The sequence below is a fragment of the Myotis lucifugus genome, unplaced genomic scaffold, assembly GCF_000147115.1.
Source record: "Myotis lucifugus unplaced genomic scaffold, Myoluc2.0 scaffold_11, whole genome shotgun sequence".
NCBI lineage: Eukaryota > Metazoa > Chordata > Mammalia > Chiroptera > Vespertilionidae > Myotis > Myotis lucifugus.
This window is the reverse complement of record NW_005871059.1, coordinates 4,927,087-4,951,481: the sequence shown is the minus strand read 5'-3', so window position 1 is coordinate 4,951,481 and position 24,395 is coordinate 4,927,087. Positions and strand designations below refer to the sequence as shown.

At 35.4% G+C, this 24,395-nt stretch overlaps 1 protein-coding gene across 1 annotated transcript in view; it reads left to right on the top strand.

The window, feature by feature from the left end:
* The window catches only part of STXBP5 (syntaxin binding protein 5), a 156,651-nt gene that overhangs the window by 91,032 nt on the left and 41,224 nt on the right, over nt 1-24,395 (top strand). The window contains exons 12-22 of the mRNA XM_006084493.3: nt 2,317-2,389; nt 5,521-5,668; nt 5,884-5,951; nt 6,208-6,248; nt 7,114-7,334; nt 7,847-8,025; nt 12,205-12,330; nt 13,897-14,048; nt 19,389-19,454; nt 24,164-24,228; nt 24,330-24,372. Coding sequence (XP_006084555.1) covers nt 2,317-2,389; nt 5,521-5,668; nt 5,884-5,951; nt 6,208-6,248; nt 7,114-7,334; nt 7,847-8,025; nt 12,205-12,330; nt 13,897-14,048; nt 19,389-19,454; nt 24,164-24,228; nt 24,330-24,372 — 1,182 coding nt within the window. The remainder of the gene's footprint in view (nt 1-2,316; nt 2,390-5,520; nt 5,669-5,883; nt 5,952-6,207; nt 6,249-7,113; nt 7,335-7,846; nt 8,026-12,204; nt 12,331-13,896; nt 14,049-19,388; nt 19,455-24,163; nt 24,229-24,329; nt 24,373-24,395) is intronic.

The window sequence follows — 24,395 nt, the reverse complement described above, 5'->3', positions numbered from 1 at the left end:
CATTAAGAAACATTATGGAACAGCAAATTGATCTCTCTTTCTCCAAAATAAATAAATAAATAATTTTTTAAAAAGAAACATTTTAATAATCTATAAAATACTATTGTACAAGCTTCTCCAGAAAAACACAAACCATCAGAAGCAGATATGAATACAGATAGAGAGAATTTAAGGAATTGGTTCATTCATTTGTGTAATCTGATAAGTGTAAAATTTATAGAGCAGGCCTGCAGCCTGAAAATTCAGGACAAAGTTGATGTTACAATCTTGAGTCCGAATTCTTAAGGAAGAATTACTGTCTTGAGGCAGAATTGCTTTTTTACCCAGAAAACCTGTCTTTGTTCTTCAGTTCTTTAACTGATAGGATGTGGCCCACCCACATTATGTAAGATAATCTGCTTTGCTCAGAGTCTACTGATTTAATTTTAATCACATCTAAAAAAATACCTTCATAGCAACATCAGACTGATGTTTGACCAAACAATTGAGCACCACATGAAGACATACCTATCTATCTATATAAGAGCCTAAGCGACTGTCCAACCGGTAGCTGTGATGCGTAATGACCACCAGGGGGCATACGCTCAATGCAGAGGCATGGAAACGTGGAACAGACTGATGATACTCAGAGGGAAGAGAGGTGGGAGGAGAGCAGGAAGAGATTAACCAAAGATCTTATATGCATACTAGAGGCTCAGTGCACAGATTTGTGCACCGGCGGGGTCCCTCGGCCTGGCCTGCAGGGATCAGGCCGAAACTGGCAGTCTTACATCCCTCGAGGGGTCTCAGATTGTGAGAGGGCACAGGCCAGGCTTAGGGACCCCACCAGTGCACGAATCCGTGCACTGGGCCTCTAGTCTATAATAATAATCTATAATAATAAAAGCCTAATATGCTAATTAGACCGGACAGCAGAATGACCTTCTGGATGAAGCCAGGGCTGCGAGGGCCAAGGCAAGCCACCGCAGCTTCGAGGGCCGAGGCAAGCCGCTCTGGCTGCGAGGGCCGAGCCCCTTGCATGAATTTCGGGCATCGGGCCTCTAGTATATATGTAAAAGCCTAAGCGACCATTGCGACCAAATGACTGTACTGTGACATGCACTGACCACCTGGGGGCAGATGCTCAATACAGGAGCTGCCTCCTGGTGGTCAGTGCGCTCCCACGGCCAGCCAACCTCCCGCGGTCCCTTGTGCCAGCTGGCAAACCTCCCACGGTCCCTCCCCCTGTCCGGCAGGCCCCGTCCGGCAGCTGGCAGGCCCCGGCTGGCCTGGCTCCGATCAGGACTGGGCAAGATGGCCCTGATCACTGGCCAGGCCTAGGGACCCCACCCATGCACGAATTTCGTGCATCAAGCCTCTAGTTGACAAATAAAATTAACCATCACAACTTGTATAAATTTCAATAGGAATTTAAATCTGGATATTTTTTACTATATGTGAAGCTAATTGAGATGTAAAGATGTGATGCATTTTGCAGTCAGCAGGCACAATAAAATATTTAAGTTAAGGATTATAATACTAGAGGCCCAGTGCACAAAAATTTGTGCACTTGGGGGCGTCCTTCAGCCCGGCCTGTGCCCTCTCGCAGTCTGGGACCCCTTGGGGGATGACCACCTGCTCATCCCGGGGGATTGGGCCTAAGCTAGCAGTCAGACATCCCTCTGGCAGCCCAGGAGCCCTCGAGGAATGTCCACTTGCCAGCAGGGAGCAGGCCTAAGCTGCAGTCGGACATCATTAGCGCTGCTGAGGAGGCGGGAGAGGCTCCTGCCACCACTGATGTACTGGCAGTCAGCCTGGCTTGTGGCTGAGCAGAGCTCCCCCTGTGGGAGCATACTGACCACCAGGGGGCAGCTCCTGCATTGAGCGTCTGCCCCCTGGTGGTCAGTGTGTGTCATAGTGACGAGTCATTCCCAGTCATTCTGCTGTTAGGGTCAGTTTGCATATTACGCTTTTATTATATAGTATTATAATAGCACTCTATTGAGTTCCTAAGATATCCAGTAATGAGAGTTCTTATGGGTATTCAGATTTAAATCTTGAGTTTCTTGGCCATTGTCCTGCCTTGTAATTTGCAATACCATAGAAATTACTGTGAGCTTCTTTGTCTTACCATTACAAACTGAAATAATTTTGTATTGGTTATGATACAGATTTATTTCATTTAGAAAATACTAGCCTTAAACTATATTAAGTACAAGATGAGAATGTTAAATACTTGACAAAATAGAACAAAATAAAATCCAAGCAAAAATACTCATTATGTAATTTGTCGTCGTCTTGCATGTTTACTATTCATGCATTATTTTCCTATTCCAGATTTTCAGGAACCATATGCTGTTGTTGTTCTTCTAGAAAAGGATTTAGTACTTATAGACCTTGCACAAAATGGGTAAGAAATTAAATTTTACGAGCAATTATATTTGTATGTGGTGAAAAAGATTTCTTTTTAGCATGCATTTCTTTGAAATCACATTTATATCCATAAGCTTGACTTCTTCTTAGCACTCCAGATGCACATTTCTAGTTGCATACAAAATTTCTTTAGTATATTGATTATATAGAGTTTTTTTAAGTCAAAATTTGTTGTATTTCTGAAATTTCATATGATTCAATCTAATACTTGTGCCCTGGGGCAACATAAAATCACCACGTCCAAAATTGATCCCATCACACACTTTACTTCCAGATAAGCTCTTGTCGTTTCTCCAGCCATATTCACTCTCTGTTGCAGTGTGTCATGAATGCCATCATCAGATTAATTTTACATGCAGCACCAATTTTTTTACTCTTCTCTTTAAACCATTGTGTCTTTTTAAATTTAAAAACACCTTCTCGGCCTGCTACTATACACAGTTGGAATTCAGGGTACCGTTCCAACCTGATTTTTTACTGTCTTCCTGCAGGTGCCTTATTCCTAGAACTCTGAACTGGGTGTTAAACAAATACCACACGCCCCTGTCCTTCTTAGATAGTTTCCAGCTGTTGAAACACTCGGCTTGTTTCAACATCAAAAATCCATGTAACTTTTAAAGTCAGGCTTACTTTCCTCTTAAATTATTTCCTGTTCTCTCTTTACCAGACATTTCATGTCTGATCTGTGAATTCTCATCATAGCTCCTTTGCAACTTTTTGTGGTTATTTACCTTATTCTGCTTTTTCCAACTTAGATAATACTATGTTTAGTTATGTTCTTTGACTAGAAGAACATTGTACTACTTATGTCTCTTGAGAAATAATCATTAAATATGGTTTTAATTAAGTTTACCCATTCATTATGTCCGTATTTCACAACTGGGTACAGTTTTGTCCCCCAGGAAATACTTGGCAGTCTACATAGACACTTTTATTAAGGGTAGAGGATCCTACTGCCATCTAGTGGATAGGATAGGAATGCTGTTAAACATCCACAATGCACAAGACAGTCTTCCACAATAAAGAATTATCTGATCCAAAATGTGACTAGTATTGATATTGGGAAACCCTGAAGTATAAAAGTGAAGTGTATTATTTCTCTTATTTTAAGGCATCCCTAAATTCATATCAACTTAATTACGTGCTACCTGTAATAATCAATTGTGTGTGTGTGTGTTTTTCTTTTCTGAAAGTAATACTACTATTGTGGAATAAAGGACTTTTAAACATTATTTCTAAATGACAGCCCGAGCCCTGACCTGTTTGGCTCAGTGGATAGAGTGTCGGCCTGCATTCTGAAGGGTCCCAGGTTCGATTCCGGTCAAGGGCATGTACCTTGGTTGCAGGCACATCCCCAGTAGGAGGTGTGCAGGAGGCAGCTGATCGATGTTTCTCTCTCATTGGTGTTTCTCTCTCATCGATGTTTCTAACTCTCTATCACCCTCCCTTCCTCTCTGTAAATGACAGCCCTAGAATAGCTTTTTCTTAATATGTTTTTATTTTTTTTAGTTAGGTAAGTTTTAAAACACATGCTCTATACTGATATATATTTGTTAAAGAATACATTGTGCAAGTAACCTGTGAATAGGCATTTTATTGAGCAAATGTATTAGTTAAGTGTGTAGTGATAAGAGAATTATTAAGGATTATATAGTGTGTTTATAAAGATAAAAGTTGCCTGTTAATTTTTAAATGCATCTGTTGGTTTGTTTGAGTTTTGTCTTCTGTTTTTTTAGTGTATGGTTGAGGAAGGAGTGATGACAGTTAGTTTCATTTTGAAGTCTAGAAAGGAATTTTCTGAAATTTTTTTCCTTTAACTTTTTAATTTTTGTCAGTAGTAGACTGATCAATACATTGATATTTGCAGTTGCTCAAAGATAATGGTAGACTGTCTTGTGTATTGTGGATGTTTAACAGCATTCCTATCCTCTACCACTAGATGGCAGTAGGATCCTCTACCCTTAATAAAAGTGTCTATGTAGACTGCCAAGTATTTCCTGGGGGACAAAACTGTCCCCAATTGTGAAATACGGACATAATCTTTAGCACCTCTGGGGGTGCTAAACCCCGAGATCATTCCCAGCAGTGGGGAGGCGAGGCGGGCCGAGGGAGCTCGCTACATGAACAGGGCACCCGTGGTCACATGCCACCTCGCTTTGAACAATAAACACTTCAGAATGGCTCGGGGGGTGGGGGTGGGGGGGGTGGGGGGGTGGATAGCCACTCCCAGAGGTTTCCTGGACTTTTTAGACTTTTAAAAGCCACTCTGAACTTTTTGGACTTACAAAAGCTGGTTTCTGGTTTTCCAGATATTTAAGTAATCATTCTCATTTCTAAGGACTTTAAAATCAGTAACAAAAATTTTTTTTATTTTAGATAGGATTTTACTTTAATTTTATGACTTTTATAGCATTTTTTTGCTCTATTTAATATAATTTTTATATCTAGAAAAAATTAAATATATAAATTATTTAGATTTCCACTAAAACTAGAGAACATTTCTAAATTAAATATTGCACTGGAAATTACATTGATGGAGAAAAAAGGAGAATTGAAAATTTGTATTAGCTCTACTGATGTAAGAATGAAGCATGTCTTCATTGAGAACCTATGGCTTAATAGTTAAGAGCACTTTAAATTCTGCCGCTTCTTGCTAGTTGGCTTGCCTTTGGCACATTACTCTTCCTAAGTCTTTGTTCTTCAGTCAAATCAGTTTGGTGCAAGAATAAATAAGATAAATGTATATAAATCACTTAGTCCAGTGTGTGTATATGTGTGGTATGTAGTACCAACTGTAGCTTTTCTATTTACCATTCTCTTTGAGCAACTGTCATTATAAAAGATTTTTTTACATATATGCATATAGTAAATCTGTTAAATCTACTAAATGTGGTTAATTTCTAAATTCTATAGACTAACCATCCTATCCTAATAGATAAAATATAAATTCAGGTAACATGTTATGCGGACCTTCATAGGATGTTAACTTTAATCAAACTAAAATTATTTTCCATTCCAAAGCTGTAAATATTTGTTTTTCATTGTCATATTCATCATAAGTAATAATTTATTAAATTAATAAATATTTTTCTTTTCCTGTTGTTAAAGATATCCTATATTTGAAAATCCCTACCCTTTGAGTATACATGAATCCCCTGTTACATGTTGTGAATATTTTGCTGATTGTCCTGTGGACCTTATTCCTGCACTTTATTCTGTTGGAGCTAGACAGAAACGTCAAGGTTACAGCAAAAAGGTACTGAACATGAATTTTAGTGTTTAATGTTACATTAATGCATCAGTATTTTATACTTATCACCTTGAAGTGTTTGGTAACACTGAATCCTTTCCTAGAGAAAATATAAAGAAAATCCTTCTTGGAAACAAAGTATGTTTACTATTGTCATAGATATATATGAAGATGTATGGTATGCTTGGAAGTTGCTTTATATAATAATCTTTTTTTTTCAGGAGTGGCCCATCAATGGAGGTAATTGGGGTTTGGGTGCTCAGAGTTACCCAGAAATAATTATTACAGGGTAAGTAAAAGTCTGTTTCACCAAATAAAACAGTAATAGCTAAATATAATTAAGACTAAATGAGCATGACTAAAAGAGCTTTCCTTTATATTGTAACATAGTAAGAAATAAGTTATTGTCTATAACCTGACAATTTATCCTAAATTTTATCTTTTTTCTCATATTGGTAACTACCTTTAAAATAACAATATATTTCAAAGAAAGTAAAACTTTAATTTTTTTCCCATCACATTCTTAACTCATTTGCTTTTCATAGGCATGCTGATGGGTCCATTAAGTTCTGGGATGCTTCTGCAAGTAAGTATTTTGAATATTATTGATAAATATTATTTTAATATTATATGTTATACAGTCTTTGCTTGTATACAACCTGTATTGTAGTAATTACATAACCAACGTTTAATTTGAAATTTGAAGACTATAAATTTAATGCCTATTTATTAAGTATTTGAATGTAGGATTTTTAATAGACTGAAGATATTCTAGAGGATATTAATTAGCACTTCTTAACAGAAGTACTCACATTCTTTCTTCAACATTTCTTTAAACCATCTCTTCCTAACTCAGAGATAGGAGAAGCATGCATATGTTTTAAATCAGGAGAAATTTGTAGAATAATTTTAATGCCTGATCCTGAACTTATGCCACAAAATTTGCATTGTCTTTTTGAGATATTTATGGTGGTTATATAATGGCAAAAAAGGAAACGATGCTTTGAATGGCTGATGTTTATAAAATATACATAGCAAGAACTCATAATCCAATTAACTCCAGATATATTATGCTTCATTTTATAGTAACATTAGATTATATTTATCTTTTGTAGAGAAAATATTATAAAATCATTTTAGGAAGCAAAATGTTCTTTATTGTTTTTATTCATGTTTTACAAAATCCTTTTGTTACTCATTTTTTTTCAGGTTATCTAAATTCATCATGATGTTGATTTTTTATTCAATGAATACAATGAGTACACTTTTTTTGTATGTCAATGAGTACAGTGAATGCATTATCTAAACGTATAACAGAGAAATATAGACCTGGAATAAAAATATGGTTCAAATAAATATATACTATTTCCTTACATAGTATAACTGAGTAAATATTACCTTATATTTGTTCTTTTTGTATTAAATTATCTAACATATTATCTTTTATCTAGTAACTCTACAAGTATTATATAAACTAAAGACAGCTAAAGTATTTGAAAAGTCAAGAAATAAAGATGACAAGCCAAGCACAGACATTGTAGATGAAGATCCGTATGCCATTCAGATCATCTCCTGGTGTCCCGAAAGTAGAATGCTATGCATAGCCGGAGTTTCAGCTCATGTCATTATTTATAGATTCAGCAAACAAGAAGTTATTATAGAAGTCATTCCGGTAATGCTCTCAGAGTTATTTTCATTGTCAGATGTCTGATGTTTTAAAATTTTTGAATTATTTAGAAGATTATTTACAGTCCACTTTGTCTAGAATTTTTAAAAACACCTCACTGTTTATATTGCCATCTTCCTTTTCTTTTGAAAAGTAGTATATTTTTATGCATATCTTCTTACTGAACATTTAAATCCTTAAATACATTATATGTTTCACTTGAAGAAAGCTAATCTTTGTATGAGTATACTCTAATTTGGTATTAACATATTGCCATAAATTCTAAAATCATAATGCATGTGTATGTGTGTATGTGTATACTTGCATACATACACACCATTTTTAAGAAGCTGAGTTAGAAACAACACTTTTTTTTGGCTAAATCCTTCTTTTTAGAAATCTTGCTAATTTTTACTTTTAAAAATGTTCTTTCCACTAAAGTGTATCTGTGTGTATAAACTGTAATAAAATGAACCATATTTATTGGGAGTAAGTAAGCTACCTCACTTTTACAACAGATGCTTGAAGTTCGATTGTTATATGAGATAAATGATGTGGAATCCCCGGAGAGTGAACAGGCACCACCTCTGTCAACACCAGTGGGGGCTGTCAGTCCTCAGCCCATCCCACCTCAGTCTCATCCTTCCACCAGTAGCAGTTCCTCTGATGGCCTTCGAGACAATGTCCCTTGTTTAAAGTAAGTTCTAAAGAAATTCAGATGTTTTGGAAATTATCTTTTAATTTAGATAAATTATATGCATTAGCAAAACTATGGTAACATTTTCCTGTGCTGGAGTAAAATGGCATAAGAACAGGTCTATCTGTGCTTTATTTTGATTGATCCAACTTATTTTTCTGTGACTTCAAGAAGAATATGATTGTATAGCATGATTTTATCCTTAAAGTACTAAGATTTTATCTTTTTTTGCCATTTTCTTTTTTTTTAAATCTTTATTGTTGAAAGTATTACATATATGTCCCCTTTTTCCCCTCATTGACCTCTTCTAACCCACCCACCCCAGGCCTTCACCATACTATTGTCTGTGTCCATGGGTTATGCATATATGCATACAAGTTCTTTGATTGATCTCTTTCTACCCACCCATTCTCCTCCGCCTTCCCTCTGAAATTCCACCGTCTATTCCATGCTTCTATGTCTCTGGTCTATTTTGTTCATCAATTTATTTTGTTTATTAGATTCCAGATATGAGTAAAATCATGTGAGACTACTCTTTCATGTGATACTTCCCCTTCTGGAACTCCTATTATGCGAATATTATTACATTTCATGTTGTCCCACAGCTCCTGTAAGCTGTCTTCCTGTTTTTTAGTTGCTTTTTCTTTTGGTTTTCTGGGTGATTTTTTTTTCAACCCTGTCTTCTAATTCACTGATCCGATCTTCAGCTTCCTCTAATCTGTTGTGTTTTCTTTCCGCTGTGTTCTTTATTAGTGCTGTGTCATTCTTTATTTCCGACTATTCTTTTTTCATAGTCGCTGTATCTTTACTCATGCTGTTGACATCTTTGCCATCATTATTCTGAACTCAATGTCTGATAAATTTCTTATCTCCATTTCATTTAGCTCTTCTTCTGGAGAATTCTCTTGTTCTTTCATTTGGGGCTTGTTTTTTTGTCTCCCCATTTTGGCTGCCTGTTTGGGTTGGTCTGGGTATTAGGTAGATCTGCTACTACTCCCAATCTCTAATCCAGGACAATGTCACACTCTGTGACTAGCCCTGAGTACCCTGTTTATAGCTATCAGTATACCATAGCTTGTGGCTCCCTTTTCTGGGACTGGGACCTTTGGAACAGACCAAGATGTGCTCTAGGGTCTGCTTTCCCTAGCCTCAGGCCCCAGATTATATCAGGCAAAGACTCAAAGCCTCTAGAGATCCACCTCTACCTACAGCCCCATTGACCCTCAGTCTTGATTAGCCTCAGGCTATTGGCCACAGGGTGGGTTGAGATATCTTCCAACAGGGTGGGGCAACTCCCTCCCCCAACCCCCAGCAAAAACCATGTGGATAGCAAAGGTTCGCTGGAGAAAGATTTCCTCCACAGTGTGAGGGAATGACTCAGCATAGAAAATCGGGGTGGCTGCCCTCCAATCTCCAACCCCAGGGCCCCCAGTGCTGACTGCTGCTTACACAGCTCCAATTCACCCTGCCCTCCCTCTTTTGGAGCCCAATGTGAGTGGCTGCACACGAAATTCTGTGCATTGGCCCTTTAAGAGGGTGTCTGCATTTCTAGCCATCTCTACCTGGCAGACAGCAACCCTGTTGCTTTTCACAGCCAGATGTTATGTGGGCACCTTTCTCATTTCTAGTGTTCTGGGCTGGGAAGCCCAGCTTGGGGATTAGACCCCAGAGTTCTCAGTGGGAACTTCCCACAGCTGAGATATCTCTCCAAAACTTCAACTGTTGTCTGTGGCAGCCTGGCCAGCCCTTTCGCTCCTCCATCCCTCCTACCAGTCTCTATGCAGTCTCTAGTTTTCACCCTTGGTTATCAGGGTTCTCTCAGCTCGTCTTCAGTTGATTTTTCATGGTGGTTTTTCTGTATTTTAATTGTATTTCCAGTTTGGTCCTGGGAGAGTATCAGTATATCTTTCACTTACACTGCCACCATTTTGGAATCTTAAGATTTTATCTTTAAATAATGCACTAGTATGGTTCTTTCCTCTCTGTCTATAGCTTAATCTTCTAAACCATTTGGATTTATATGTGGATGAAACCTATGTTTAGACAGCTTTCTGCCATTCTGTTTATTTAGTCTTTTGAGATTCAGTTGTTTTGTAATAATTTTCTTGTCTTTTTCTGAATTTTTTTCAGCACCACAATATTATTTAAATGCCTTTATTGTAGCATTTCAGATTTGAATACATTGTTTTAAGTCAGTTTTTAAGTCAGAAATATAACCAAATTGATGTTACAATAACTAATATGGGATTTTTTTTTTAATACAAAGTGTCTTTGTACCTAATTGTGTTTTTTAGAAGAAAACTTTTAAAAACAGCTATTTCGCTTATAATGTTTTATGTTATTACTTAAGTATTTTAATTTTGCTTTTGCAGGGCATTTGTCCAGAGATCATTGTTTTGCAACCGCAAAGCGTCCAAACATTATTTTAACATTTAAAATATATTTGTTTAAATTAAGGAACTTTTTATAAAAGTTCAACCTCTTGTCTTAAAAAGTAAACAAATTGATTTACATGTATCAAAGCATTAAAGTGATAACTTGCATGTAATCATTGTAGACATAAAACATAACAGCTACCCTCTCCCCATTTTGTATTTTTTAAATCTTACATATTCCGTAATTTCTTGATCTGGTTTCTAAATTTTTACCAGTTGTAGATTGTGCAGCAGGTTTGGCTGTCTTATTTTTGTTTAAAAATTTTTTGTTTCTTCTTACTGGGTAAAATAAGAATTTCATGAGTTTTGTATCTTCATCACGTAAGTCTTCGATGTGCCCATTTATGTACTTCTAAAATTATCCCTAATGGCTATTACTGCTCTTGAGAATCTGTTGTGATGCACACATTAAATAAGCCAGAGGGAAGGTGGACACTTTCTTGAACCTCACCTAATTCGTCCAATGAGAAAATCGTACACTCAGACTCTTCAGCTTACACTCATGTCAACTGAAGCTGTTGTTGCTGGAGGTGAAATGCTGCTCATTCTTTATTTCTGTGTGTCATGAGATGGACAGCTGCAGAATAGTGGGTTTTCCCTGGAAAAAAATCAGAACTTCTGCCTCTGCCAGTGCACAGTCCTGAGTGTATTGCCTTGCAGACTTTGCATAGGTAATGACTAACTCAATTATTAGGAGTACCCTTAGTGATTCACCTTTACTCTGAAATTGGGAGAACATACTGACCCTTTTCTTGTCCAGAGTGAGTCTAGCAAATATCACAGTAAAAGTTCCAGTGTCATGGTCTTCTTTACTAGAAGTACCAACTAAATGATTCAAAAAGGTTCTTACCTCGGAGTTTGGTGTCAGGAGGTTCAATATTGAGTAGCCTGCTGCTCTTCTTTTATACACTGTTATTCCAAGATAGAATCCTCAAAATTGTTGAAGCAACCACGCTTTGCATATGTTTTAAAAGAGCAGATATTGGAGAAAGAATTTGGGTCATCAAAAATGTTCTCACTTAGCCCTGGCTGGTATGGCTCAGTTGGTTGGGCATCATCCTGTGCACCGAGAGGTTGCCTGTTCAATTCCTGGTCAGGGGCACGTGCCCTGGTTGCAGGGCTCAATCCCCAGTATGGGGTGTGCAGGGGGCAGCCGATTAATATTTCTCTCTCGTCCTTGTTTCTAGCTCTCTCTCTCTCCCTCTCTCTTCCTCCCTCTCTAAAATCAATAAAAAACATACTCAAATAATCAAAGTATATATTTTTTGGTAGAAAAAGTCACATACAAAAATAAATTGCTCATGTTTTTTCCCCCTTCATTCTTTAATTTATGTTTTGGGCCAGTTTTCATTTAGTTAAACCATATTTTAAGTTTTAAGTCTGCTTTTGTAATTTGCATTTTTCTTCTTAATGCCTGGGCTGCTGCTTCTCCTCATTCATCTCCCCAGCCCTTCCTGTCCTCCTTTCATCCCTCCCTCCCCTTCCGCCCACTTCTCCCTTTCCTCACCGCCCCCCTTGCTACCGCCCCAACTTTATATTTGTAACTTACATATGATTTCTTATTTTCTTTACTTATGTACTTGTTTGATCTCTAACTAGATTAAATGCTTTTAGAGGAGAGAATTCTGATTTTTACTTTTAAAAATATTCTAGTACAAGTTATTTTGTGTAGGTGTTTTTGCATGACTCTCTAATTACATAGGCTAATAAGATGTAAAATGTAACATGTTTTTCCTTATTCCAGAGTTAAAAATTCACCACTTAAGCAGTCTCCAGGTTATCAGGCAGAACTAGTTATTCAGTTGGTGTGGGTGGGTGGAGAGCCACCACAACAAATAACCAGCCTGGCGGTCAACTCTTCCTATGGATTGTAAGTACAATTTATGTGTTTCTCAGTCTCTCCATAGTATTTCATATATTTTTAATAGACATGATGACCTTTATTATCGTATCACTTAAAAAGTTATTGTATAACTACTTTTAGACCAAATTCAGTATTTATTTGGAACATAATTCTGTCCTGAATTAGTTATTCCTGGTATGGTTATATTGCTTCCTGATATCAAATTAAATGACTCATGGACCTGTGAATTATTTGAGATAAAGGTTTAAAGTCACTATATCCTCACCTGGATATACTCTCAGAAATTTCTTATCATTAATCGGTATAGTAGAGGTCTAACAGCATCGACCCAGAAGACTGTGTATTATAACCACAGCTATATAATTTGTTCTATTTCCAAAGTTAACTTGCATAGACTATAAAAGCATAGTAGTAATATTTTAACAAAGTATTCATCTATAGTATAAGTATACTTATTAATTCATGCCTTCAAGTATATAATGTTAATTGTACATACTTTATAATGTTTGTTTTAAAAGCAACATTGTGATATGAGAAACCACATGCTAACTGTTCAGTCCCGGGGCTATTTATCATGTGTAGGTCACTGTCTCCTTCCTTGATGCTAGCCCTACGGACTTATTCCTCCTCCCTCTTCCTCCTTGTAGCTGTTACACCGACTCTATCTCTTGCAGTTGTGCACCCAACTAAGACTGGCTATAGTCTGAAATAGTTTTCTTTCATGTCTTTTATTTGCTGTTCCACAATGTAAGAACACAAACCTTCTCCTTTTTAATATTTTACTGCCCACAACCATAAAGGAAACAAAGAATAAGAAAAAGAAACAATAGGAAGTTTCAAAAGAAGTTGCAATCAGTTGATCATAGGCCTCATTTGACTCACAGTTGTATTTTATTTAGCCTTTTTTGTGTGTATTTTTAAAATTTGAACTTGTTGCCAAGGTTATTTACTCTAAAAATCTATATTTAGAGTTTCCACTGAAAAGAATATGATTATCTGAACCATTTCTCCATTGTTGCTTGGCAAAAGTCATTTGGAACTGAGTTGAAGTTTTTCCTCTTCAGATGGGAGGTAGTAGTACACTATCCAGTTCATCACCGTCCTTACCTGCTTGTTGTACTTACTTATATAGCCCTTCTGTACATTTCAGTTTTCAACTCCTGGCTTAAGGATCTTAAAGGAATAAAATGTATTTATTCATTGTTGATTACCAAAACTTTTTCAAAGATACAGTCCCCTACTTTCTCATTGGAAGGGAGTGTCTTCCCCCTAGAGGCTCAAAAATAGATGTCACATTGCCTAGCATAGGGATTTATGTCTCTGCTCAAGTGCCAAATTATTTTTTGTTAAAATTTTTTAATGATATTTATTTGTAATCATTAATGTCTGCAAAAGATCTACACAGTTCCATGAGAAGCTGTATATCACCTGTATTTTTTTTTTGTCTCTGAAAAGCTTTTGTTTAAAGAGGAATTTTCTCTAAGACTCTTCATGCTATCTTTTTAGCATTATAGACTACATATTCTTGTCATTCTTATTTGTGCTAAAGTATTTGCTCTTTTCCTGTTCCAGGGTTGTTTTTGGCAACTGTAATGGCATTGCGATCGTTGACTACCTCCAGAAGGCAGTACTCCTCAATCTGGGCACTATTGAATTATACGGCTCCAATGATCCTTATAGGAGAGAACCCCGGTCTCCTCGTAAATCTCGACAACCTTCAGGAGGTAAAAGAAAAAAATCCTAAGTTTTAAGATTTCTGTAAATGCTGAGCTTCTTCAGTGAATATAAGTACTTCCATTAAGTAAATAGCTTGTCTGATTTAATCTGTAATACTAAACTGTCAAAAACTAATAAAGGTTTGAGCCTCTTTTTTTGTTTTGTTTTGTATTATTAGATTTTGCTTTTGTTTTTAATATTCTAGGATTTTATTTAACATTGGGAAAGAACCCCAGTATCAAACTTCTTTAGCTAAATTGCAATGACAGGACATTTTGTCTCATTATTATAGACCAAAAGTGTACTTCAAAGTTTTCCCCCTTTTATTGTTTGTCATTGTGAGGCCAACAATTAATTTTTTCAACTGTTTAATTAAAACGAATTATTTCCCGTGTGAAAAAGTACATGCAAAAGTGAATTTCAGATCTTCAGTCTAGTGTTCTCAGATAGCCTTGATTCAGTGCAAACCCAGATCCATTAAGAATTTTCTTTATAGCATTGTTTTGTATTTGCTAGATAGTTTTAATTTTAAGTGTTTTAATACCAGTAACTATGGAACACATAGATAGTTAGCTGTCCGTACCAGTACTACTCACTTTGTTTTTCTTTAACCTCACTGCACACACAGAAAATTGCATTGGATCTTTGTCACATTAAGGCAGTGGTTCTCAATCTGTGGGTCGCGACCCCTTTGTTGGTTGAACGACCCTTTCACAGGGATTGCCTAAGACCATCCTGCATATCAGATATTTACATTACGATTCATAACAGTAGCAACATTACAGTTATGAAGTAGCAACGAAAATAATTTTATGGTTGGGTCACAACATGAGGAACTGTATTTAAAGGGCCAGAAGGTTGAGAACCACTGCATTAAGGGTATGTTAATGAGGTCTCCAGCAGTAACTGGCCTGCAGGCTCCAGTCACCCCAGGAACTGCCCTCCTGTACCAAGGATTGAAGGGAACTCTGTATTGGACAGGTTTAACCCATGTGTAGAATGCCAGTGCACACTGGAAAGCTCTGGTCTACACTCCCCAACTCAGTCCTGCTGAAGTCAAATTCTCTCTGAGATTCATTTCTCAGTTGCTCTCAGGACATTATTGGCTAATGCTACCTGTGTCACAATTCATGAGAGAAGAAAAAAAGGTGATGGCATGTAGACCTTAGTATCTTGCTGAATTTTTCCCCCCATTTTTGTTTGTGTGTGTAATCCTTTTGTCATGTGTTGTCTTCAGCAGAAATTGTCCCAGACATACCATTCTAGTATCTTTGTTTCCTTGTTTCCCTCCTGCTTTTCATTGCTTCACTAAGGTGTGCTGATTGTGACTTTTTGCATGTGCGGCCTTTCTAGCTTTTATTCTGACTCTCTGAAAAAACTCCATTATTCTTTTTTAAGTAAAATCATGGCATATTTACTTTTGTCTATAAAATTGTTGTTTTTTCCCCCATTTATTTTTTGAAAAGCTTATTAAATAATATATCATTACTTAAATTCATCTCATAGTATGTATATGAAAATGGCTATTGAAATGTTTGTATCCCAGTCCAGATTCTTTATGCAGAAACTAATATTTAGTGTTACAAAGTTAGAACATTGTCTTGAGAGAAGTTTTTTGGAGTGATCCAATACTTTTAACAATTTTACCACAAATCCATAGAAAAGTTTTATTACTCCTAGAATTAATTTCTATTTTCCTTGATAGCTCATTGTAGTTTACATAAAATTGCTAGAAACCAAATACTTAAATGTATCCAGGGATATAAAGACCAATTTTACATTGTACTTTAAAAAATATTTTTTCTTAAATTTCACAGCATTCTACTTTATTCTGTAGTAAACCCTATATTATTCATATTATTCTTTGATTTACTTTATGATGAAGAGTTAGTCCTCCTGTGCCTAAACATCTGAGTTTTTCTTTATCAGTTTCAGATATTTAATTATTGTCACTATGCTTGCTTTAATAATATTTAGGATATTTTAAATTAAAGTTATTTTAAAATATGCCTTAACATTAAGAGTATGTTTGTCTTAATTTTAAAATTAAATGGAGAGTAATTGGTACTAAAATTCTTTAATTGCAATAATATAAAAATGATAGTATATATTTTATAATATTTTCTTGAAGTGTAGCCCAAATATTATCAAACTATTCTTCTGTCTTTTTAATAGATCAGTTATAATAGAGAAATTTTTGCTATCAATAGATGCTAATATATTTTCATAAATAATAAGATGTCACTTATGAAATTATTTTATAAGATAAAACATTACTGTTTAAGTATTTCATAGCTATATTAAATATAATTGAACCATTGACTAAAATATACAGTGTTTTTATAATAAAATTTATGAAACTGTCACAGGGACAAGTCCTGTTGAAGTATTTCAACTACCCATATATTTGCTAGTTTTAATTCTACTAAAAGTGAAATGTGATAATATGTGTCTAATTTTGCTGCCCACCTTTTCACTCCATGAAGGACACAAAAGAAAAATTTCTATTCTGAATATATTCTAAACTCCAAATAGATCGAATTAGTAATGTGAAAGCAATAGACTTATGAGTAAATGTGCTTACTTGGTCTTGGAAGTTGATAATTATAAAGAAGGTCTAAACTTTAGAAAAGATATTTTCAAAATATATGAGAGGAAGCTCTAAAAATGAAGTTTTTGACTATACAATTGCAAGTACTTTCAGGTAGGTTCAATATTTTCAATAAGATAGAAAAAGATTTGCTCTCTGAGCAACTTCCAAATATGCAATACAGTATTATTAACTACTAGAGTCCCGGTGTACGAATTCGTGCACCAGTGGCGTCCCTCAGCCTGGCCTGCGGGATTGAGCTGAAACAGACTCTCCAACAAGCCCCCAAGGGATCCTGGATTGTGAGAGGGCGCAGGCCAGGCCAAGGGACCCCACTGGTGCACGATTGGGGCAAGGGAGGGATGTGGGAGGTTGCCAGCCAGGGAGGGACCATGGAGGGCTCCAGGGTCTGATTGGCCGGACCCCAGCAGCAAGCTAACCTACCAGTCGGCACATCTGCCCCCGGTGGTCAGTGCACATCATAGTGACTGGTCAACCGGTCGACTATCTGCCCCCTGATGGTCATTGCACATCGTAGCGACTGGTTGACCTGTCAACTTCCTGCTCCCTGGTGGTCAGTGCACATCATAGCAAGCGGTTGAGCAGCCTTAGCCTATCATTTGCATTTTATGCTTTGATTAGTTGAACAGACAACCGGAAGACCGGACACTTAGCATACTAGGTTTTTATTATATAGGATAGTCACTGTGTTATATGTTAATCCCCATGGCCTATTTTTTAAACAGGAAATTTGTACCTTTGACCCATTCACACATTTGCCCCGTCTCCACGTCCCCTCACCTCTGGCAATCACCAATCTGTTTTTTCTATCTATGAGCTTGTGGAGATTTTTTTTGTTTTGTTTTAGTTTTTGTTTTTTTGGCTCACATATAAGTGAGATCATAAAATATTTTGTCTTCCTCTTTCTAACTTATTTCATTTAGCATAATGCCCTTGAGGTCCATCCATGTAGTTGCAGATGGCAAAATTTCATTCTTTTTAGTGATATTTCATTTTCTTATCCTATGCATTCATCAACGGATACTTAGGTTGTTACCATATATCACTACTATTTAAAGACCTACCATCATTTATATATAAGCAAATATTTTGTCAGAGATTAAATGCATACCTATAATTTCATCTATCACTTTAGAACTATAGAAACTAGATTTTCCAGAAACACTAGTTTGATGAACTTTGAAAAGCTTACTGATTGTCATTCAAAAACTTTCTACCCAATGAAGACAAATAATATAATGTTCAAAATAGAAAACACTTCTAATAAACCAATTCAGTACTCAGTGTTTTCTGAAAATATTACTGTAAGTCTTAGCTTTCTTAGTGACTGTAGACATTGTGACATCATGTCTTTTACCAAAGGAATGGAAAAGCAGATACTGGTTGTGTATCTACATCAGCGATTTTCAACCAATGTGCCGCAAGAATTTTTTTAAAAAATATATTTTATTGATTTTTTTACAGAGAGGAAGGGAGAGGGATAGAGAGTTAGAAACATTGATGAGAGAGAAACATTGATCAGCTGCCTCCTGCACACCCCCTACTGGGGATGTGCCTGCAACCAAGGTACATGCCCTTGACCGTAATCGAACACGGGACCCCTCAGTCTGCAGGCCGACGCTCTATCCACTGAGCCAAACCGGTTAGGGCAAGAATTTTTAAAACATGCAATACCTGACTGTTTAGTTAGGGTCACTGACCTCTTTCCCCTTAGATTGTAAAATAATAAAATGACAACAGCTAACACAACAATAGCCATCGGGTGTGAATGAATCCAAATTATACCTATTTTTTTGTCAGATCCACAAAAATACATATTTTGGTGTGCCACAAAATATTAGTAATTAGTTTATGTGTGCCAATAGATGAAAAAGATTGAAAATCACTGGTCTGTATGATACCTAATTTTTTGAAAAGCCCAGATGTGTAACCTCTTCTCTGTTGCCCAACCGTGCCAAACTTTTGATGGGCTTATTTGTAATTTTTAAAGAATATGCAGAAATTCTTTTCATTTGAATCACCAAATTAATATCCATACTTATTGTTAACTTTGCATTTGCAATGTCTTTTACTTCTTGTCTTGCTGTGTTTTCTCCTCTGAATTTAGGCCATGCTATAGATAGATTAGTTTTATATAATTCACTTATTCCTGTAAAAAGAAAGTAGTTCTCTAGAGCTTTTTAAAAAGGTGATGGCATAGTTTTTAAGAGGTGCCACCTTGCAAGATAAGTAATGTGCAGTATTTTAAAATTAATGATTTGGAGGTACAAAATATATGTTTAATTACTATTCAAAAATATGTAAGGGAGATGTTAGAACTATACATAGGGGAAACCACTTTGAGTTGAGGGTCCCTATGATGTAACAATCACCAGACTTATTACCAGTATTTATTCTTCAAGAGAAATCCAATAATAATTATATCATATGCCTCTCAAATTACTGATTTTAAACAAAGTCTTGCATTATGTCTAATGTTTCTTGAAAAATAGCAAATTATCTCTTGAAAATTCTGTTTTTTATTTGTTTAACTGATGATTGCTGTATTAGTTTGAGGTGTTTTAATATCAAGATTTTCTTATGTTTCTATCTCAAAACTATTGAGCATAGTAGCAGGTGTTTATTAATCTTCTGGGTTTTTTAAATGGACAGTCATTTAATGTGTACTACAAATAGTAGATAAAACTTCGTTTATATAAATTTGTGATGTGACTTTGTTTTTGGTTTTATTTTTTAGCAGGTCTGTGTGATATTAATGAAGGGACCGTAGTCCCAGAGGATCGCTGCAAATCTCCAACTTCTGGTAATTTGAGTTTTATTTCATTAACAATTATAATTCTACAAAAATCAACATAGCATGTCAGTATTCCATTTTATAGGTACGGATTTAAAATACAACTGTAAGAAGCTTTGGTGTCGAATATTTATTCTTAAAAATCATTTCAGTATTTTTTGCTTTTTCATTAAGTGAAAAGAAATGCCCTAGATAAAAATCTACAGCTATTACCTAGTAAGAGTCATATAGCTATTTACTTAGGTTTGTACTAGTTATACATTTTTTAGAGATAATAGATTTTACTTTTTACCAGTGGATCAGATGGTTTAGTTATCTAACCTTGTCTTTGCTTTAGGCATGCCTGTCATCATTTGGTAGAAGAATACTCTAATCCTCCAGTAATGTCCATTTAAATATGAAAGATTTTTAACATTTGTACTCTACTGGTGACTGTCGACAATTAGAATAATTGAAGACTATTTATATTTATTCTTATTTTTTATAAAAGTAATATTTAATATAATTTTATAGCTATATTAAAGCAGTTGTCCTTTTTATTTATATATAGGTCTTTATGTAACCTATTTATATATTGGTATTTTAGAGGAACTTTTAGTAGCTTTTCAGTCTTCATAAGATTAAGAGGATCCTGAATTTATTATGTTTTCAGTGGATTGAAACTTCGCTAATCTTTAATAAAGTTGACTTCATAATTTTAGCTACCATATTTATTAAATCATTCTGGTTGGAAATGTTCATCAACTTTCTACTAGAAAGATTGTTCTTAACATAAGGTAAATTGTTCTTAGATTCTGATCCTTAGCTGGTTCTACTACATCAGAATTCTAAGAATGGGAAATATTGAGAAGTATATTTTACTTTACTCTCTAATACTTCAGTTTAGCATTTTATTAGTTACAAGACTTAAAAAGGTTTTCTTTTTAATTACATTTTCCTGATATTGCACAAGTGAACCATTCCTTAAAATATATCTAACTTCTGGTTTTCTTGAATCTTTAAATTTTATATTTAAATTCACTTATCAAACTAATGAAATATATTGAGCCATAGAAATCATTCACATAATTAGCACCTAATATTAAGTCTGAGCATTGGTAGAATAAAATTTGAGTGAATGATATGGAGTAGAGTAACTGTATTTTCCACCTTACAGGACTAGAGTTATTTCAGAATAAAATTCTGTAAACCTACCCCTTTGACACTATATTGTTAATAGCTTGTATCTTCCACTGCTTGTCTGTTTTTAAATAGTTAATAGCAGTCTTTGCTACCTATCATAGGCCAGTTGTCTTACTATTTGTAACGTTTGCCTTCATTCCTATTAGCATTCTAATAAGGAAATAAAGGGATAATTTATATGAACACAATCCTGCTACTTTAGGATGGTCAGAAAAGAAAAATGGCTGAAGTGAGTTTGAGGTGAATGTGAAGAAACACAAGAGGATCATGTTATTAAAACCCTGGAAAGTAGTAATTAAATTACTAGCTTCAAATACTTTCTGTAGTGCAGTAGAAAATAAATTAAGACAAATAAATAGTTAAATGATACAGTATAGATTATTAAATCCAATATAGTTAATAGAAAACTCTTTGTATCAATGAGAGAAGAGGAAATGTGTAACAGTGGGTTGGAAGTTAAAATGAGTTCCTTAAATACTAAAAAGGACCAATATTATAGAAATGAACTAGAGGCCCGGTGTGTGCCCTCTCACAGTCTGGGACCCCTTGGGAGATAACCACCTGCTGGCTTAGGCCCGCTCCCTGGGTGGCAGATGGCAGGCCCGATCCCTCGGTGCCTGCCCCACCTCCCCGGGTCACGCACACGGCAGGGCTGATCCAGGGGATGGGGCACCGCCCCAGGTCGGGTCACACATGGGACGCCTGGGCGGGCCGGCGGATCGCTGCTGCCCAGCACGGCCACCCCGGGTCAGGTCGCACACGGGATGCCCGGATGGAGGCCAGGCAGGCTGGCCGATCGCTGCTGCACCGCCCGGCTGCCCCGGGTTGGGTCGCACACGGACGCCTGCCACCCCAGGTCGCAGATAGCAGGCCCGGATGGCAGCAGGGCAGGCGGGATGGCGTTGTCCCGCTCCACCGCCCTGGGTCACAAATAGCAGGCCCAGATGGCAGCGGGGCTGGCGGGATGGCGCTGTCCCGCCCTGCCTGCAGTATGCAAATTAGCCGCCATCTTTGTTGGCAGTTAATTTGCATATCACGCTGATTAGCCGATGAGAGGTGTAGCGAAGGTACGGTCAATTACCATGTTTGTCTATTATTAGATAGGATATGCCCTTTTTCAAAACCAGTGTATTTACTCAAAAGAATACATATAAATGAAGAGGAACTTTTTTGAAAAGGTTTTAAATCTCTTGGTCAAGTTTTGTGATCTCAACAGTTTAGTCAGTGTCAAAGTTATATTAAAAATAGTTTGCCTTTCCCCATTTATTTTTAAATAATCAGTCTCTCTGAGATATAAAATTAATTCTGCCTGCCTGAATTAACATTGAAAATTATTACTTCCATCTCTTTAATCTTTATTTTTAAAAACTCACATTGCTTCACTGAACACTTTAGTAGGGTTAGAATTTTTATTTTAGCACTGCATTCAGAATTTGTGTGTGTATTTATGATAAAATGATTAAAAAAAAACCACATTTGTCAGATTACTTCAAATTGCAAAAGCCACACATACCATGATATAAATGGTGCCTTCATGAATTGCCATGTACCCTAGAAAAAAAACAAAAAGCTGTGTATATTTTCTATGTTTATTTAATCATAGTAATTTGGTAAATGTATTCAAGTAGGACTCGCTCAAAACAATTTTGGAACTTTTTCATGAGATAGCACAGAAGTATGATAAGCAGTGGTGGGCATTTTTAGTTAGGGGAAAAATCTATAAATCTGCCTTTTAAATTTACAGTTATGGAAATACTAGACATAGTTTTATAATTATGTTTAGATATATTATCTTGTTACTTCTCTACTTTCCAATATATAAAAAAACAAGTATTAATAACTTTTGTACATTCATGTGGCTGTAGTTAGTATCAGAAATGACAGTGATATTATAAAATATATAGCATCGTATCATAACCATATTTTTCTTTACATCTGAATTATATTTATATGAAAAATAAGTGTGTTATTTCTATTCCTGAAAATGTTACTGAGCTCAATGTTACTTATGTGATTTTTTTATATAGGATTTATGAGGACCTATAAATGCTGTTTAGCAAAAGTATGTGGTTTTTAAAGAGTAATCTTTTAAGACTCTTAAAAGTGATTGGATCCTGCCATTGTTGGCAGGTTTTACTTGGTCTGTGAAAAGCCACCTCACAAGTTTTTGTCACAAGGGAAATTTTGACCTTATTTATTAAGGTTCAGTACTTTCACTGGGATAAAAAAGGAAATAAAAACAGAAAAATGTTTTTATTTATTGCCAGTTCTATTTGAGATCTTTGCTTCTAATAGAAAAGCTTTATTCTTTCAGCAAATGTTTACTGAATGGTTTCTAGAGGTAAAGATTGCACTGAGTGCAAAGGGGATGCAAAGATAAATCAGTTGGGGGACCAGTTTTTTAGAAATTCAGTCCAGGGGGAAGGTCATATGTGTGTAAACTTAAAATATAAAGTATTAATTGATTAACATTAGATAAAGTGTTATGGGAATTCAGAGGAATAGGAGTGATTTATTTACAGCTGAGGGGATTGAAAAATTTAATGGATGAGATCATTTTAACTGTTTTATAAAGAATTGTTTAATTCTAATGAGTCAACTAGAATACTACTTAGGAATGCATTTATAATAAAAGATATGTGTTCAAAATTAAAGAAATACTATGAAAAATTAGAAACACCTTTTTAAAGAAAATGACAAAATCATAATTATAAAAATTATTAGACCTGACCAGATGGCTCAGTTGGTTGAACAATCATCCTATACACCAAAAGGTTGCAGGTTTGATTCCCAGTCAGGGCACATACCTGGGTTGCAGGTTCAATCCCCAGTCAGAGCTCAGACAGGAGGCATGGATGTTTCTCTTTCTTTCTCTCTCTCCTTCCTCTCTCTCTTAAAAAAAAAAAAAATATATATATATATATTAAAAGTCACAGATGAAATAAAATTTTATATTTCTTAACCTTATAAATTTAAATAAATATTTGAACATAGCTAAACTTATAAGTACTACCCTCAGTATTTTAAAGGCCTTTATGGTAATAATTGAATTTGTATATTCTTTTGAAGTTTGTATCTAGAAAGCGAACTCTCAATTTTACCAGTATAGTACTTGTACAGGATTCTGAGTTCTACTAGATAAACTTTATTCAGTTAACTAATATCAAGAACTTTACATTTTCTTTCAGAAACAGTTAACCTCTACTTTATATTTTTCTTTTTCTGTTCTCTAACATACAGTAGTTACCAAAATTTTTCCCAATTGATGTAACTTATAAAAATATTATAAATTAGAGTTGTTATTTATATATACTAGGGATTGGTCTACCATGAAAGATAATGCAATATTGATTTCCATTCTTACTGTAATATTATAAGAATTCTTGTTAACTATATACATGATATTTCTTTGTGGCCAATCATATAGAAACTTGTTTTAGAGGTTACCAGACTATTTTGTTTGTATTTTTCCCTGTGACAACTCAGTGTTTGTGACTGACTGTTTGCCTGTTCCTTCTATTGTCTTCATTGTGTAGGTTCTTCATCACCACACAATTCAGATGATGAACAAAAAATGAATAATTTTATAGAAAAGGGTATAGTATCTTTATTTTAAAGTATTTATTTTAATTATGTTTAATTTATTTAGTTTATGTTGACTAGATTTTGACATTTTATATCAAAATATTATTTTTCAGTGAGACCAAAAGCAAGAAAGTTTCCAGGATGGTAGCCAGTGATATAGGTAGCAATAAGAATTTCTGTTTT